This window comes from Artibeus jamaicensis, unplaced genomic scaffold (genome assembly GCF_021234435.1).
Source record: "Artibeus jamaicensis isolate MK-2021 breed Jamaican fruit bat unplaced genomic scaffold, CSHL_Jam_final scaffold_537, whole genome shotgun sequence".
Lineage (NCBI taxonomy): Eukaryota > Metazoa > Chordata > Mammalia > Chiroptera > Phyllostomidae > Artibeus > Artibeus jamaicensis.
The window spans coordinates 4148393-4166924 of NW_026522047.1; the positions used below are offsets into that span (position 1 = coordinate 4148393).

Below are 18532 nucleotides of genomic sequence, written 5' to 3' on the forward strand. Positions count from 1 at the left end.
TTTCGTGCATCTCAATGTTCTGTGTGGCCATTCAGGGACCAAAGCCCAGACAGACGACTTCACAAGCACCGTGTGTCTGTCCCTCTTCAAAGCAAATGCCAAGGGCGAGTGTTTCGCCGGCGCTGGCAGGCAGTTCTCCACAGCCTCCTGCGTGTCTTACACAGTCCCTGACGCCCTCCACCCTGTCTTTTCAGGATGTTAATCCAGCGAGTGGCCTTGGCAAAGGCACACGCCGTGTCCTCCTGCGGGAAGGGCGGGTTCGGCACCGCCCGGTGCAGTGAAAGCCCCGTGTCCCCTGCAGCGCAGGCACAGGTGCACCGCCCGGTACAACAGAGGTGGCTCCCTAGGCCGAGGGTGTCCCTCTCCTCACACACCTTAGTGCACGTGCACCTGGCCTTCGGCCCTTGTCCCACGTGACGTGGGGTCAGGAATCAGTGCCGAGATGAAGACACTCTGGCTGTGGCTGTGAGCAATAAACCGTCCGTGATCCCTGACCCGGGTGTCTCCAGTCTTCTGCCAGCATCCATGACACTGGCGGGCTGGTCTGCTCCGTTATAAGTAGGGTGACATTTCCGACCCTTCGAAGTGGTTGACATGTAGTTTTAGGTCCATAGCGTTTTACAAAGGCATGGCTGTCACATGTATAAGTGCATGTGTGTGGCTGTGCATATCGTGCACCTATGTACCCACCTCTGTGTGTACATGTGTGACGAGTAGCTACCGTTATGGATAAACGTGCATCCCCAAACTCTCATTTTATAGTTCGTTATAGGACAATTGGAAAGAAAGCGCCTACTTTTGTATGAGCGCCTACACAGGCAGAACTCAGAATCACGTTGCGTTATTTCAAAAGTATATTTGTCTGTTACAGGTAGGCTCGTTACCGATTATCAGGGCAATAACCAGATCCCGGCTGCACAGAAAAGGAGACAGCGGGCCCTTTCTGGTCAGAATGACACAGGAAATGCTCCTTTAAAGTGTGTGCTAGTGAGCTGACTTTAAGTCTTGCGCTAAATTTCTGCCTATCTTAAAAATGATAGTGTTTTGGTATGAATGATGATTATAATACACAGAACAATAATAAATGTAATCCTCTTGGCTTCAGAAAACTTTGGAACCTTGAAAAAGGTTTCGTGGGGTTAAAATCACGGTGTGACAGAGTGAGGGCCCTGAGAGACGACATCTGCTCCCAGGCCAGCCCGACGTTGAGCCCCCATGAGCCCCACCCCCAGCCCGAGACGTCTCCGTGAGAACCAGGTCCGCCGTCCGCCTCTCCAGAGGGAGAGCAGCCCCCTCTGGAAGCCCCCAGCTCCAAGAGCTGGCAGACCAAATTCTTCCGAACTCTTTCTAACGTTGAAGGAATACCTGTTCCTCTGAACTTCACGTCCGATTCTGCTTCTGAACCCATTTCTCATAGGGATTCCTCTCTCGGAGGTGGTGTTTATCAGCATGTGACATCCATCGGCCACTTTAAATTTCCACGTCCCCGTGTGCACGTGGGCATGGGGATGTCCGTGTCGTCCGGCGTCTGGGGGACAGGGACCGTAGCGTGGAGAGCGTGCTGGGAGATGGTGGCACCGCCGTCCCTCAGCTGCACTCGGTGTCCTGCGGCAGGGCCAGCAGTCCCTTCCTGGTGACAGTGTTCAGGGCTGCTTTGGTCCGTGGGCACCACGCTGCACTGCGACTCACTCCGTCCCTGGGACACACCCCCCGCAAGGTCACAGTGCAACGGCCCTGGTTCTGATGTTAGTGGGTCGTAGGCGTCGGCTTGGTTTGGGGTTGGACACAGTGAAGGGTTCTGCCTGGAAGGCGGGGACTCTGTCTCCCCTTAGGCAGGTGACAAGGCTCGTGTCAGGCCCCTGCCCCAGGGACACCTTCGTTCCACCTGACTGGGACGCACACGGCCCCCGAGATTCCCAAGACCGAAACCAACCGATGAACGTGTGACTGTCGCAGCTGGTTTAAAGTGCGGCCAGAAATGGCGTAGCCCTGGGACCGCGCACGCCGAGTGCTCAGCATCGGCCCCGTTCTGCACGCTTCCCTGCCCTCTCGTCCCGAATATGAAAACTGTCTACACTGGAGAGTGTGCTCGGGCTCTTTGGTATTTGGAACACGTGTACTCAGTAAATATCTATCCACAAACCACACACGCACCCTGTGTTCACGTACTACGCGTCATGACGTGTTACAGAATAAACTGCATCTTCCGGGGGAGCTGCATTTGAAATTCAGCGCTGGCGCTTCCGTGAACGGCCGTGACCGACAGTGAAGGTAAACGCTGGGGGCAGACGGGCTTCTCGGCCGTTCCAAGTCGCAGCGGCCATCACGTCAGGAGACCTGATTGGACGACAGCGTGGGCGACAGAGATGGGCGCCGGGGGTGCTCGCGTGACTGTTCCTTGGTGGTGGTTTTCATTGGTCACTATATTATTGCTGCTGCTTGTTACAGAGAGTTTTTAAGCCACATGTTTGTTTTGGAGATGCAGTAATGGGGACTACACAGCAACCCGCCCACCGCGTCCGACTGCTGGCCTGGACCACGCTGCCAGTGGGTGGGAGGGGGGGAGGCTCATCTCACCCCTTCCACGTCACCCGCGGCCTTCCGAGGCGGGGACTGAGTGAGGAGGCTGGTGTCGTCCCTGTGCTGAGAGGAACGAGGCCCGTTCCCTTCGACGGGGAAGAGCCCACTGTCTGCAGACAAGGCAGCGGTCCCGCGGCCCCCGGGGGCCCAGTTCCTACATGCAGGCTGCTCCGGAGAAGACGCGCGCGGTGCCACATCCTAGGGGACCCCACCCCACTCTGGGCTGGGACGTGGGCATGTGCTGTCATCTTCTAGAGGAAGCAAAACGCCCGTTGGAGCGTCATGTCACCTTCTGAGGGAAGGACATTCCGCAGAGGCCACATCTGAAAGGGTGGGGCTGCGTGTCCCACCCGGAGCACCGGTGAAGGGGACACACCCACCTTGGCATTTGACCAGAACAGACACCCAGCTGAGATGCTGCAGACTGGCACATGGGCCCCAGGGCTCTGCCTGACTCAGGAGGCGACCCACACTGGCACCACGCACGGTGGGTAAGACAGCTCTGTCCTCCTGGACAGTGCCTGTCACCTTCAGTGACAGGCACTGCAGGGGGGAAGCCAGGAAAATGGATGACTGTGAGGCGGCTGCATGGCGGGGTTTGCCCCAGAAACTCCGGCGTTGCGAAGCACCCCGCACAGCGTTTATGACACACAGCAGTTCCGCAGTAGCAGAGCGCGCATGAGCGCGCTCTCCCAGGGCGCAGCGGCTCCAGATTGCTCCGCACAGGGCGCATCCATCACTGTCCCCTTCCTGTCGCCTGCGAGCCGAGATTGATGGCCGAGGCCCACATTGCTGCACACCCTGCGTCACACGCTGCCTGGCTTCCCCATCTGTTCCGTCCCAAGTGGGGACCAACAAGGTCTTTGTCAGAGCCAGGGGGACGTGTCCCTGGGGTTGGACAGAAACACTGAAGACAGCAGGAATGACGACACGGAGGCAGGTGGCAAACGCCGCGGTCTGGTGAAGAGGTGGCTGCGACACAGGCCGCGGGGAGGGGCACGAAGTGTGGCCCTTCGGAAATGGGGACCCGCCGGCCGTCAGGGACTCACCGCGCCTCCGAGTCAGGGCCGGCTTCACCTCCGACAGACACTGACCGGTGGTCGGCCAGCAGCACACACACGTGTGTGGAAACAGAAACGTGGCGGGGGCGGGGAGTGTGGGGAGTTCACTCTGCTGTGAAGCCTCTGCAAATGGAAGCTTCGCACTTTAATCTTGCTGAGGGATGGAGACCACAGGTCGCCCCGCAGACAGCACAGGGAGGCTTGGCCAGCACTGGCTTCGCGAGGCTCTCGGCCACGCACCGCTCTTCGCCGCCTTCCACCGAACGTCCCGGCCAGTGAAATCCCGAGCCACAAGTCCTCGTTGGGGGTGGAAGGCCCCAGCGAGTACAGATGCCCTGCTGTGTGGCCCTGCCCCGGTGCGCACGGCTGTCCACGTGCATCTCCAGAGGGCCCCCCACCACACACACCCCCACCGTCCTGGCCGTGGAGACTGCACACGGTGCGGCCTGTGGGCTCCGCCCAATGTCTGTGTGTGTTCAGAACAGTGGTGCCCCCACCTCCTGCCCCTGAGGATGTGACAAATGAGCTGCTCGATGATCCAACTTGTTTCTCAGGACTTTCGTGCATTTTGTTTGGTCGAATCTGGCAATTGTACAGAAAGGTCGCAAAAGGTCGCAAAGAGTGTTCAGGATAAAGGTCCCTGGGGACTGGTTGACGATGCCGCCTGACTTTCCACAGGAGGCAGCTGACAAACGGTGATGACTGTGGGCTGTAGGAAAACAAGGCCGAGGACACACTCGGGGCAGTTTGTGAGTCTGCTGATTACGCTGAGAGCCCTAGGCAGGTTCTGGTCACTCTGCACCGAGCTGTCTGTCTCCTCCAGCAGGGGGACAAGGCTCCTCCTCCCAGGCTGACCAGCAGGGAGAAGTCCAGAGAGCCTCGGACGTTCAGCTGAGTTTCCCAGACCCCCGGAGAAACGAGTGAGAGGTGGAGCGCTCGGCCCTCCCCTCCCACAGCCTGAGAGCTTCCGGAGCAGAGAGGAAGGGGTGTGGCAAGAGGGCAAGGTCAGAGGGCAGCCCGCGTTAGGCCCAGGCGGGAACTCGCTCAACGCTGGCCACCCTTCTTTATACGCTGAGTTTCCCAGGGACCCACCACCCACTTGGGATAGAATTGCTTCGTTTTGTTTTGCCTTTTTTTCCCCCCAGAGCTTGTCCAAGGGTTGCTCATTGTTTCTCAAAGCCATACTGAAGGTGGCGGGCTGGTCACGGCCTCCGGGCCACGGCCTGGCTCACCCAGGTCAGCACAGGGCTGACCGGTCCTGCTCATGTGACTCAACCCCACTGTCCAGTCATCCCCGCCCCACTCGGTGCAAAGACAGCCCTCTCCCCATCAGCGTCTTTTGTGCCTTGTCAAAAATATCTGCATCTGTCTTCACGTGGGTCTCTCTGATCCTTGTGCTGTGCTGAGCTGTCCGGGCCACTGCGGCTGAGTTGGGCAGTGTGCGTTCTCTGTTTTACTCCGGTTCAGTGCTTCTTGATCATTTGTGGTTCTACATGAATTTCAGAATCGTCTTTTTGATTTCTAAACACGCCAAAAAGCCTATGGAAACTTTTGTAGGGCGAGATCAATTTGGGAAAAGTTATCATGTTGGCACTATTCAGCCTTCCAACCCATGAACAGAGCATATTTCTTTATTTGAATCTTGTCTCTTTCAGCAATAGTTTGTGCTTTTTAGAACTTCCCCGTCTTTTATGAGATTTATCTCAAAAGTATTTTGCAGTTTTGATGCTGTTCTGAATGGTATTGGAAGCAGAACTGACTCCTCAGACCCGGCTCAGATTCCATGCCCGGAGCCCCACACCCCTTTCTCACGACTTCCTTGGCCACGAACGCTCCGCCTGATGCAGCCGGTGCCTCTTTCTGGTCACCCTGCTCCGCAACACAGTGATGTGTGGCTTCAGGGGTCATTACCCCAGCAGCCCGGGCAACTGAGAGTCACTGAGGTCACAAAATCGGTGTCGGGCTTCAAGTGTCACGCTGGTCAGCAGCGTCCCACTAGAGCAGGCAGCACCCAAAGGTGCGTGCAGATGTGCCAGAAGGTGCGCCCCGCCGAGTGGCACGGCTGCCCTGTTGTACTCGGAGGCATGGGCACCCTGCCGCCGTGTCCCCTGGAGACACCGAGTCTCTACAAATGCCCCGTGGGAACAAGGGAGCGGGGAGAAACGAGACGGACATCTGCTCTCACGACGCACGGGCTGTCATCTACGAAACGCCACACACAGCCATGGCTAGAGACCCCGAAACTACAAGGTGGGAACTCGGGCTTCTTAAACTTCTCTCTGGTGAGTTTCAAAGTCAATATTTTTACAGAGCTGAAATATGTATGCTGAATATTTTTGTCCATAAGTGAAACTAAGCATGACTATAATTCTAACACGAGACTTAAAAGATAACCTTTCTCCCTAAGTCGTCAGAACCCAATCACTTCTCAGAGCTACGGTTCCCCTCTTTGGGGAGGGCTCCAAACAGAACAGCCCGGCATCTGGGGCTGCTTGCTTATTCGTTCAGACTTTGGGTTCCTCCCTCTACGTGCTACTTTGACATCACAACCCCGTGTTCCCGCATCTTCTCCCGAAACAAGCTGTTCCTTCAATGTTGCTCTCAAGTGTCTGATGGAAATGTGACCTGAAGCCAGAACCGAGGCTCCTTGCCTCGGTTTCCCCCTAGGCACCAGTGATCATCTCAACCCGAACAACAGCCAGGTGTGTATTTTTCCATCTGGACCCCTAATAATTCAGGATGGCTGAGGGTATTTGCGTGCTCCAGAGCCGCTACCACCAAGACGCTGGGGAACGGAACGTTACTGCTCTGGGGCCTCCCGCGGGCACAGGTCTGGTGACGCTGCAGAGTGAGAGGGGAGGGCGGGGGTCCGTCGTTGCCGACACCGCCACGGCACCCTGGGGGCCCCTACAACCCACTCGTGTTTGCACGTGGGTGATTTCTAAAGAGGACGCATGTAGACTCGGGTGACCCAGCCTGCTAAACAGTTAAGTGCAACTCACTTTCGCGTCGATCTTATAAAAGTATCCCAGGCCCCGCGTGTCAAGAGCGGGTCACGCTTCCTCAGATGCTGGAAATGAGCACCACGTCAGGGGGCGTATCCGACCTTAAATACCCCTTTATTTTAAACTGACCTGCGGGAGGGAGAGGGTCAACGGGGTCGATTTGGGTCAGTGTCGCAAAGCCTGGTGACAGCAAGCTTTATCCCCTTGTCCCCACCTGCGGGGGCCGAGTGTGGGTTTCGCCAGCTCCTTGGGGCCGAGTCGCGGACGCCCAGCCTCTGCACAAAGCGCGCACACGCAAAAACAACGGTAACGCTAAAGGGCCCCGCAGGGAGCGGTCGAATAAACTTCACCACGGAGACGGCCGGGAGCGCCCGGGCTCTTTCCATTTGCATCAGAACAGGGCGTGCGTGGTGTTTCTTAAGGCTACAAAGGGGCTGTTTTGCATTTGTACCATTTCTCGGTAAAAGCGGGATTTTGTTCTGTTTTGTTTTTGCATACGTGTCTCCAGACGCCAAAGGTCAGCCAGAGAGACGCGGGAGGCGTGAGTGGCGCTGGCCGCCTCCACCACGCTGGCCACGCGAGAGCCGCCCGTGGGCCACCTCAGCCGTCCGCCTCGCCGTGGATGTTGTCCATGTGCACTTTGAGGTAGTCGTTCCTGGTGAACTTCTTGTGGCAGAACTGGCACTCGGCCAGCGGGCGGTTGGGGTTGTGGGTCATCTTGTGCCGGATCAGCATCTTCTTCAGGCTGAAGGCCAGGTCGCACACCTGGAAGACACGCGGAGACACGGGTCACACGGCTACAAGAAGCCTGCGGAACGCAGCTCGCCAGGCCGTTCCTGCCTTCAGGATGGCCGACGGGGGCACTGCCCCTGACACCGGTGGACTGGAGCACCCGCTCAGGGGGAAGGAGAGCTAATGCCAGCTCCCGAGTTTCCTGCCCTTCACATGTGCCCTCTGCACTGCCCGCCTTCCCCCCACTGCTGTAGACATGTCAAGGAGAGGACTCCTGAAAACGATGCCTTTCTCCTGGTCATGGGCTGCATCGGCAGCTTCCTATTTAACCTCCTAAATGGCATTAATGGCAGAAGACGGGTCTCACTGGCCACCCCTCTCCCCCTCCTGCTGAGCAGGTGAGTTCGGCCTCCACACCCACCCTCCAACCCCTCATCTCCCTGCGTGCCCATCCTCTAACGAAGGGGCGTGTACGCTTCCTCATTCCAGCTCCGCCCCGGCCCACCACGCATCAGACCCACACGACTGAAAATACCACGTTTACACAGAAGGTGCAAGGCATATCCATTCAGGCCATAAAAGGAAGTGGAACGGAATTCTTATACCACCACCAAATTTTCCTTCCAACTTTGGTGGTGGTCACAAAAGTCCCGTTTACATGAAATTCCTGCAAAGCATGCCTACGGTGACCTGAGGCCTGTGTGACACCCAGGCAAACACCCTGAACAGCAGCGTCATGCATGCACAGAGAACAAACCCACTGGAGAGAAAGCCACGGGGCTGAGTGAGGAGAAGGCGGGAAGACTTGAAAGCAGAGGAAAAAAGTGCTCTGTGTTCATGGGGAGGGAAGACATGACCCGCCCCCCCACAGGAAGTGCAGGCCCATCTGTGCGGAGAGGGAGGAGCCCGACGCATATAGTAACACGTTGGAAATTACAAGTAAGTATCGCGCGATACGGAAGTTAAATTGTGCTTATTCCTATGCATTGCAGGACACAAGTCAGTGACATTATAGAAATGTCAGGTGTACGGTGTCCCAGGGCCCTGTGACTCCGCACACCTGACAGATGCACACACTCAGACGCCCACAGCGCCCGCCCCCCCCCCCCAGGCGGTGCAGGGCCCACTCACGTCGCACTGGAAGGGCTTCTCCCCGGTGTGCGTCCTCCTGTGCTCGTCCAGGCCCCGCTTCTGGCTGAAGGCCTTGCTGCACTCGGAGCACTTGTAGGGCTTCTCCTGCGGTCAAGGGGAGACCGTGAGTCCCGGGCCAGGAAGAGGGTGCCGCAGCAGGGCCACAGGGGTGTTTCAATTTGAGGGAACCAGCCACCCTCACGTCTGCTGGCTCAGGGGGCCCTAGGCCCCCTGTCGGACCCCCTGCCTGCCTCGCAGGAAGCCGCACCTGTGTGACGCTGGGTTCCGATCGGCTGGCCGTGCCCTGCTCCACGGCCTGGACCCATTTCCCTTGGGTCTTAGGGCTAATTCTCCCGTGTGGACATAGAAGCGGGGCTGCACCTGGGCCTTCCCAGCTCGGCCCGAGACCTCCGTGCAGTGACCAACCTGTCACACTGGCGGTGCCCCAGGTCTGCCTGCCTCTCTCCCCTCTGTGAGTCTTACACTATGGAACTTCTTTACAGTTGGGCGATCGATTCTTTTTTGGTCTAACTTGCTACTTAATAGGATCATTAGAGTTGTTCATTTCCATTATAATCTTCTAGAAGCTTTTGGGGGTTTTTGACTCATGTTGCCTATGCGTATTTAACAATATTCTAGGCACGTACGTGGTTTTCTTTATCTGATGAGTCATTATCTTCAGTTTTTGGAAGTTGGGTGCTGCTATCAGGGGTCCCCCCTGTTTCCCGCTCACAACCCTTGTTTCCTCGGCAGTTGCTGGAATTTGGGACCAGAGGTCACCGCTGGTGGCCTGACCTGTGGAAGTCCTGCGACCCCCGGCTGAGGGAAGGCCCCCCCAGACAGCCTTTTTGCTTCTGCACCTGAAGCCTCTCAGTCAAAGGCCCTTTATTTCCTGACTCAGGGTTTTCTGGTCAAGCCCACATTTTAAATCTGAACTGCAAACATGCTGAGGTTGGTTAGACTCTCAGAAGAACTGCTTCCCGGCCAGGAATCACACTAAAGCAGTTAAAAGCCCCGAGCAGCTCCACTTGGCAAATGCAGACGCCTTCCGGTCCCCGACCTCACTCCGAGTGTAGCCGCCCCGGAGCCCCGGCACTGCGGCGGTGGGCCCCACAGCCAGAGCCTTCCTGTCCCCACAGAAAGCCAGCTCCAGAGGGTGCTAACACTGGCAAGTACCCCGCAAGGTGCCACCGCCGAGCTCCCGAAGACCCCCCGACATCACTGTAACGTGAACCGTGACCTAATTGCTGCCTCTGTCTCTCCCCGTGACAGCCTCTCCTTGGGGCACCAGTCGGAGCCACGGAGCGTGATGGGCTCGGGCTCCAACTCCGCTCTGCGTGCAGCGCGGCACGAACTGCACATGTAACTGGTTAGCGGGAGTAAACAGACACAAAGTGATTAGCGTCTTGATTAACTCTGCTTCTGAATGATCACACAGTTACACTGACAAAGAGCTCGGCCTTTGTCATCAGGACAGGGGGACCGGGACCAAATGGAGGCAATCTATGCGCCCGTTAAACTGTAACTTATCAAAGGCCGAATTAATCAAGTCTAATCCGTCCAGCTTTGACGAAACAGCGCACGGCAGATTTCACCCAGAAGGTGGGGTCTAAGGGGCTCTCCGCCTGGCGCCTGGCTGTGTAGCTAATAAAAAGTCCTATTTCTGTGCCGCTAAGGCCCATCTATGTAAAAGAACCGGAACTTCTAATGTTATAGTTTTGCCAACATAAACTGAGTTAGTAAACCTTGATATCGTTTGAGAAGGTTCTATAGAGACCAAGGCACATTTTTTTGTCCACTGAGGAGGAATGACGACGGGGAAGTTCTTTGAAACAGTTCATCAGACGGTGGCTTCCTCTTCGTTTAAAAGCTAAGGATGCCTCGCCAGGAGGAAAAGACATGTGCCCCCCACTGTACCCACACCCACAGATTAGCCTGACCGTGGGCAGATCAGCCACACATGTGGGCACGGAATCCTGACATCCCCTACGGCCGATACCACCTGAGGCCGCAATCAAACAGAAACAGAACACCCGGCTGGTCAGCTCTCCCCCTTGCAGTCAGAGGCCAAGGTACAGGGAGTAGGGAACGAAGGATGTGCAACATACCTTCACACTGGTGGCAGCCTGAGCCCGACAGTTCAGACAGGAAGCCTGGGAAGCGATGGAAAGAAAGCGGCCCCCGTAAGGGCAGCAAAGGTGGGCAGAGCCCCCCATGCTTTAAATGACAGGGGAAAGGAGGTTCTGTTTGTGAGCAAAGCCCCAGCTCCTCGGTGGCTCCGTCTTTTGTGGACACACACTGTCGTGCTCAGAGTGTCACAGGCTAGTGTGTCCCCGCACAGTTAAGGAACCAGCATCCACGTGAGCCACGCTGGCATCACACACACAGAGAAGAAGCTGAGGGATCAGGTGTAGAAATGTTTCGTCTTCCTCTCTCTCTCTCACATACACAAGTGTGGTAGGACTTACAAGTCATCTTTTATCCCAAATTCATTTCATCTGCTTGCTTTTTTCCTAGCTTAAAGTACTACACAGCTAGAAGTAGTTACCCTATTAGCATTCACAGAAATTTGCAAGGTAATCATTTTCTAGTTCTACATTTTAAAAAAAAAATTAAAAACCTCATGAAGCAGAGATTTGGCAAGAATTTCCTAAGCATAAAATTCCTAACTAAACAGGAATTTTACAAGTGTCTGATTTTGCATTTTCTCAGGTGCCACGGCAGTGGTCGGCCCTTTCCCACCGGACACAGGACAAACCTCGGCACAGATGAGACAGGCAACGTGTGACTGAAACGCTTCCCTCATATTTTTTAAGGATTCGGGGCAAAGTCGTTTACTGGATCCTCCGACACTACCAGCTGCAGAACGTAGCGCTCCCAGCGCAGGGAAGGCGGACACACAGCCAGTCCAGCTCTGCAGCCAGGCCCAGGACAAACTCCCTGAGACCGGGCCTGGGGCGGGGGTCTCAGCCTGCGCCACCGACACAGAAGACCCGCTCCGGCTCTGTTTTGGGGAGCTGCTCCGTGCACTCACTCGGTGTCAGCAGCACACCCCAGGGCCCCCCAAGTTGTGATGACTCAGAATACCCCCATTGTCATGCCACGTGTCCCCACGGGCCCAGAACCGTTCAGAGGAGCGCTCCTCAAACTCTCTGAAGAGAAAAACCGTGGCTCCCCAATGTGTCGCTGACTTTGTGGAACACAGTAAAAACGAAGTACCTGAAAATGGCCGTGCCACCACCAAGTTCTCAGCACCTCCTGGTCCCCTCACAGCCTGGAAATGGGGCTCCAGGGCTGGGGTGGCCTCTGAGCCCCACTTTGAGGAGCACTTCTCTCGAATAAAAACATCTTTGATCACAGGTATTTAAGACCCAGATACGGAGAACAAATTCTCTGATTCCCCTGACACAAAAGGATGCCTACCACCAGAATGGTGTCTGAACCCTGAATTAAATAAGTGTCATTGCAATGCTACACATAAAAACTTCACGATTTATGGTGGGGGAGCAGGGAGGCTACAAACGGAAAAGGGGCGAGTTCGTGTGGGGTCTGGGTGAGGCCCCCTGGGTTCATCACCCCACTCTCTCTGCTTCCGTGGGATTGAAATTTCCCTTGTGAAAAGTTAAGAGAATTGTTGTTTCTTTAGAGATTATTTGTTTGTTTTTAGGGGGAGGGAGGGAGAGAAACACGGACCGGCTGGCACGGGCGCCCACTGGGACCGGGCCCACAACCCAGACTTGTACCCTGACCAGGAATCAAACCGGCGACCTTTAGCTTCATGGAGTAATACTCAAGCCATTGAGCTGCACTGGTCTGGGCAAGTTAAAAATTAAAAATAAAAATGCTTTCATGTTATTCTAAAACTTAAAACATCACCATTCTCCTTCCATCCGACAGATGTTTTGTCCTTTTCCAGGAACTATTTTTGATATAAGGGACATGGATCGTGTAAACACGCAGCCGTCGGAAATCAGACACACCATCTCAGGAATGTGCGCAGAGACGACTCAGCTCTCGGCCGGCCCGGCTGTCCCCACAGCCCCTGCCCAGCCCACCCAGGCTGGTCCCCGGGTGCGTGCCCCCTGCGGGCAGGTCACCTGCTTCATCAAGTCTGCATGTCCCCCTCACCGGAACTTCATGTGACAGATCCCCCGGAGACCAGGAGAGCCCCAGCAGCATCCTGCCTTGACCGTGGCCCTGACCACTGACCAGAGCTCAGCCCTGAGGCTGAGAAGCCCATGCTGATATTTCCAGATTTTTCCACCGTCCCTGGAGCCTGCCAGTTCTCTGAGTGAGCTGGCCCTGTGGCCCGGGGGTGACTCCCAGTCCCACAGAGCCTCCAGTTCACGGCGAGTCACAGGCGGAGGGTCCGAGCATGGTCCCCAATGCTACGGCACAGGCACAGGGACAGCAAACCTGCCACTTGTGACGGTCCCTGCAGATGCGTGTGCCAGCCGCACGCCACCAACACACACGGCACCGCCTGCCCCCCAACACGGACTGCAAACTTCTTTCACACACGTTTACACTTTGGCGGCTTTTTATTCACCGTCTTATTTTAGAGCCAGTGTGAGCTTTCAGCACAGGACGAACCCTGCCCATGGCCTAGTAATGACGCACCTTTAAAATCGGTCACCTGCAGGGGAGTCGACAGAGTCAGGGCCCCACACCGTGCACCACCATGGGGCTCGCTTCACAGGTAACGGGGACACACTCGCCAGCAAAGTGAACGGCACGGCTCGCACACGGAACAGCAAAATAAGCACCGTCGACAGAACACAACTTTACCCTGACGTGCTGCACGGACTCTGAGCAGGGGCAAGAAGGCATCGGGCCCTGGTTCCGTCGTCTGCTCTGGAGCCCACAGGACAGTGTGTGGGGACAGGGTGGCTGGGAGCTCCCCCGCCACTGGCTAGGTGGTTGGAGGAGGTCCTGCGGGGCACGCAGCAGGCGAAGCCCCCCCCCCCCAGCCAGCTCAGAACCTTGTGTTCCGGCTGCGGGGGGGTGGGCAGCTTTGCCTGGCCCCACCTGGGTGGCCCAGACGACGTAGGGCTCAAACTGGAGCACAAAACTGTGGGAGGGGATAAACCCCCCTGTCAGGGGCTGATAACGGAAGAAGACACTGCCCCTTTGCGGGAGCCCCCTCTGGACGGGGGGTGACAGGGGGGGAGCGTTCTTTGGGACAGCAGTGAATCCTCACAGGAGCGGGTCTCGGGAAGTGCAAACACACTTGCCCAGGAGGGTTCTGAGCAAATGTAAGACTTGCCCCCGATCAGGAGTGCTCTTTGTGACCCTCAGAAGAGGAAGTGCTGGCGAAGTGGAGACTGTTATCATGCAAATTATCTACAGGGAACTTCAGATATTTCTTTCCCTGATTAGTCACTAGTTGTTTAGATTATTTTTTTTCTCAAAACTCTTACAAAAGAAGACCAAATGGATAAACAGGGAAATGTTATAAGGAAAAAATGAGGCTTACTGTCTTAATAAACTATAAAACAAACTCTGAAATGTAAATTGTAATGAAAATATAAGGGTATACGGGAGAGAAATAGGAGACAAATATAATAAAAATACAGAGGCTAGAGGGACAAAATACGCCTACTCAGGCACACACACAGATATGCACACATCTGCTGCACGCCTCCAAGGCAGAAATGCTGAGTTTTGAACAGTGCACCCGTCACACGCCGTCCCCAGCACGTTTGCTGGTTGTGTCCCAGAGACCTGCTGATGGAATCAGAGTCTTACAGGTTCACGGCAGCCTCGGGTTTTCTTCCTGTGCATGTCCAGGGAGCCCCGCTCACCAGGGGGACGTCCTGGAACCCGCACCGTCTCAGACACAGTCACCCACCAGCAAAGGCAGACCCATGAGGGGAATGGAACCACGTCCCACGAAAAGTCCCTCTGCTACCCCTGACCCAGTACTTGTGGCGCGAAAACCATTTAATTCCAAAGTTTCCGGCCCTGCTGACAGGTGAGCTGACAGCTGTGGAGAGAGTCCCTGCTGTCAGACGATGTCACCGAGGGGACATTCCCCGGCTCACACCTCCCTGCACACTGAGCCAGACGTGGCCTGTTGGGAACTGTGGGAAACACAAGCTGAACACGTGGCCCTCGTGTCTGAGAAGCGCCCCAAGGTGTGCAAAGCGCAGACAAAGGCAGGGAGCTGGTGGAGAGCCCAGGTGCACCTGTCCGCACCCTGAGCTTTCGGGGCCACTCAGTACTGGGGGGGGACACATCAAATACCCCTGCCGCTTTGGGGGACGCAACGGCGGGGTGCAGAGCCTGATGCCCCAGGCGAACGCGGTCCAGATGCAAACTCCCACCCGGCAGAGGCAGATCCAATCAGTCCACCGAGAACCAATTAATGCCGCTCGCCTGCTTCCAAAAATAACAAGCGTGCTGTCCGACATATGTGCCGGTGGCAGGTGCAATCCATCTTTGAACAAAACCACCAAGCGGACGCTGAGGTCCACCGGAGAGAGGAATTATGTAAATGCAAGGCCTCCAAGAAGACCTGGTCTCTCCTTCTGAAGAAATAACATACTTATCCCATTACACAACTTCAAAAATAATAACACAGCAGAAAGGTACTATCACACATGCAAATGATTCGCCCACAGCTGAGAGCATCTATTTCAGCCAAATTCACGTCAACAGGTGAGACAGAGCCATCAAGCAGTGGGCAGGAGCGGAGAAGTCAGGCCACGCACCCGCATCACGCCCCTGGGTCAGCACACCGCCCAGAGGGCAGGCAGCTCGAAGCAGAGTGTTCCCTTCAGCCTCAGAGACGCCAGGAAAACCCGCCCCCCGCCTGTGTGGGTGAGGGTCCCCCACCGTCCTGGCGGAGATCATGCCAGGTTGGAATGTGTGCAGGTCTCGAAATGTTTTAACAAAACAGCAGTGAGCCCAGAAGTCCAGAAAAGAACAAAAAGCAGCCAACCCAACAGGGTTGCCAGAGGGAGTGGGGCGCATTCGTTTCCCAGACTTGACGGCTGTCCACATTTCCCGAGCCCAGAGGTCCCCGCAGAACAGCCTCTGTGCACGCAGCTGCTGCTCCACGCGCCCCTCTCCCCCGACACAGCGCTGCTCCGCGCCTGAGCCCCGTCCGCGCATGAACGGGCCACGCGCATGAACAGAGACCGGAACTTCTGGCGGTGCTGCCTTCTGTACCTTTCCTAACCCCAGAAGGAAATGGCCGCCATCACCCACAGGACCCGGGGACAAACCGGAACCCACTTTTTAAACAGAAAACAACAGTGACTCTTTACCAACTAGCTTCTGAATGCGTGGGGCTCAGCGTTTCCTGAGTCTCTGTGAAGACTGGTTCGTACCACAGGGAGCAGAACCCTGGACATCTCACCGCTGAACACACAGTAATGGTGGGAACAGCCTTGGGCGGCCAAGAGACCTAATTTCCGTCTCCAACACGCCCATGACAGACTAGTCGTGGGACTGGGGACAAGCCACCTCGCTCTAAGCCCTGCCGCCCTCGTCTGTAACAGGTGCAGTGCACTGTGTCACAATGCTTGGCCCGTGATAACATTTGACAGGCATTTCATCTATTACATGGACCTCCTTTCTTCTGTGTGTGTTATCTGAGTATGCATGTGGATAATGTAATTCAGATGGAAAAGGGCACACTTTACGAAAATGTAACCGGGGTGATTTCGTGAAGAAAGGGAATTACGTGTGGATCTCTCAATAGAGCCGTGTTCCTGAAATCCACTAACATAAACAGATGGTCTTTTATTTCAAGACTCTTCATCTAAATAGACAGTCCTTTATTTCAAGATTCTTAGGATATTTTAGTAATTAACCCCCTTGAATGGAGTACAAGACAAATATAAAATTCTGTTTCAGAGAGAAAATAGCACAGAAAATGTATCACTTTCCTAAGAATAACCATCCCACTTTAAAGCATTAATTGTGCGCTGCGTGTCTCAGAGACAAAGAGAATCTCTCGGCAGCGTCGGACGGCTGCACCCCCTTCCACCCTGAAGTGTGTTATTAAGTCTAAAGATAACGGCAACGCAGCGGTGAGGCCGCCACCAGCCCACGTGCTAATACGTGCCAAGTTTTTGTTTTAGCGAAATCTGCAAACTGCTCTACGCATGCTCCCCATGGATACCTCAAGTTCACACCAAGTTCACGGCCGAGTTCCACGGGCACCACGGAAACATCCACGTGATTACCACAGACGGGCTGCCTACCAGGCACAAGGCTGCCCTGACCCAGGGTGCCTGGCCCGCACCCCACGCGCCCCATGGGATACGGGGCCCAGGGCGGCGTGGCACTTGCCACGGCAGTGCCACAGGAAATGACGCTGGGACTGGAACGCCACTGATCTGAAGCCCCCTCGTGACACTTAGGATTAACTGACACTTTCTAGTCAGTTCAACAAATACCCCAAATAGCTCCCAACTTACGGAGAAACTTTGGTGCCGAGACCTTCAGTGTTCCTCACCCAGTAGTAACAGCGACCACCAAAGACATGGTGGCAACTGCAGTGGAACTGGGCCCAGTTCAGCCCCTCGAGTCAGTGTGACTCTGCCCTTGGAAACCTGCGCCCAGTGAAACAACGTAACCCCCCACAGGACTTCTGTCTGACTCCCCACGGGGTGACCCACCTGCCCATAAACCCGTCCAGAGTGCGGAGTCCCCCCCATTTCACCGCTTGCTCTGGAAGCCAAGGCGCAGCCGAGGTGCGAGCAGCCCGGCCTGGAAGGGTGAGAAGGGGTCGGAGAAAGGCAGAAAGGGGGCCGTGGCTCCCTGAGAAGGAAGTTGTTTTCCGCGTGGGCCGAGTTCCCCTTTTCCAGAGGAAAGGAGGATGTTCAATTTCAGGCAGGTAGTTTTTTCTGAGCCAAATAAAACACGGTGGTACCTTCCAGCCATTTATCTTAACTGACTCGTCTACAAGGCACACGAAACCCCTGAAGAAATGTGTGGGTTCCAGGGATGATAAACCAAACCGAAGGCACTTCCCACGCGGCAATGCCACACACCCTCTGGTCCACGCAGGACGAAAAGTGAAAACAAATTTAAAAGTGTCCCCTGAACTTGCAATAAGCTTTTAAGTTATTAAGTTTGCTTCATCTCTTCCTCTTCCCTGGGTATGAAAACAGGAGGGCCGGGCTTGCCCCCAGGCCCCCGTCCCCTTACGTCCGTGGGAACAGCCCGTGCCCCACAGCGCCCCCTAGGGGCCCCAGGTCCTTTGGGGTGCATCTCCTGTTACTTACCTCCTGATACAGACACCCCACGTCCAAACCCCATCAGTGCCCCTGGCAGCCCACCCAGGGCCACCTGGCGTGGCTCCCAGTCCGAGCGGCCTGGCTGCAGCTGCCTCCTTCCCTCCCCCTCGGACATGACCTCAGGGCGACCTTTCCAAAAGGCTGGTCCTGTCACTGCCCCACTCAAAATAGGACCCGCCACTGTAAGCAAAATACATTCGCTGCCAGGACTCACACAGGTCCCCAGGCCAGCCCCCCTCGACCGCACGTAGACCACGGGGCGCACCCCACCCTCAGCTGCTGTGGGCAGGCCTCCCTGACCGAGCTGTGGGCGCTCCCTCATGTGGCCTGGGGATCACCTGTGCCAGCAAACCCCCTCCCCATTTCCTCCAAGCTCCGCCCCGCCTGACCCCTGGGCTCTCTCAGTAGGCATGCAGGCCTCCCCATCCGTCCATGAGGACGCCGCACTGACCGCCCCCCACAAGACCCCTTTCCAGCTCTGGTTCCACAGCCCCAGCCCTCCCCCCCAGCATGTGCCCCCATCAGGACCTAACCCTTCCTTTTTCTGCAGCGTCATGCTGGCCGGCACCCATGGCATCTGCCAGCTGGACGCTCTGGTCAGGTTGCTCTGCTCAGTTTTCACGTGGTCCCATCAGCATGGCACCCAAAAGCCCGTAGCCAAACCCAGCTGTGCAGGGACCTGGGGACTGAGGCACCCGCTGCAGCCGCAGGGGGGTGGAGGGCAGGCTGTCAAGACCAAGTGCCGTGTGCACACGGCAGTCGCGCCCTCCAG

The 18532-nt window shown here is 56.1% G+C and overlaps 1 protein-coding gene across 1 annotated transcript in view; it reads right to left on the bottom strand.

The window, feature by feature from the left end:
• Positions 1-6695: 6695 nt before the first annotated feature.
• PRDM5 (PR/SET domain 5) overlaps positions 6696-18532 on the bottom strand; it is an 81397-nt gene continuing 69560 nt past the window's right edge. The window contains exons 14-15 of the mRNA XM_053658739.1: positions 8510-8614; positions 6696-7411 (exon numbers count right to left, since the gene is read on the bottom strand). Of these exons, the coding sequence (XP_053514714.1) occupies positions 7247-7411; positions 8510-8614 (270 nt within the window). The 3' untranslated portion in view covers positions 6696-7246. The remainder of the gene's footprint in view (positions 7412-8509; positions 8615-18532) is intronic.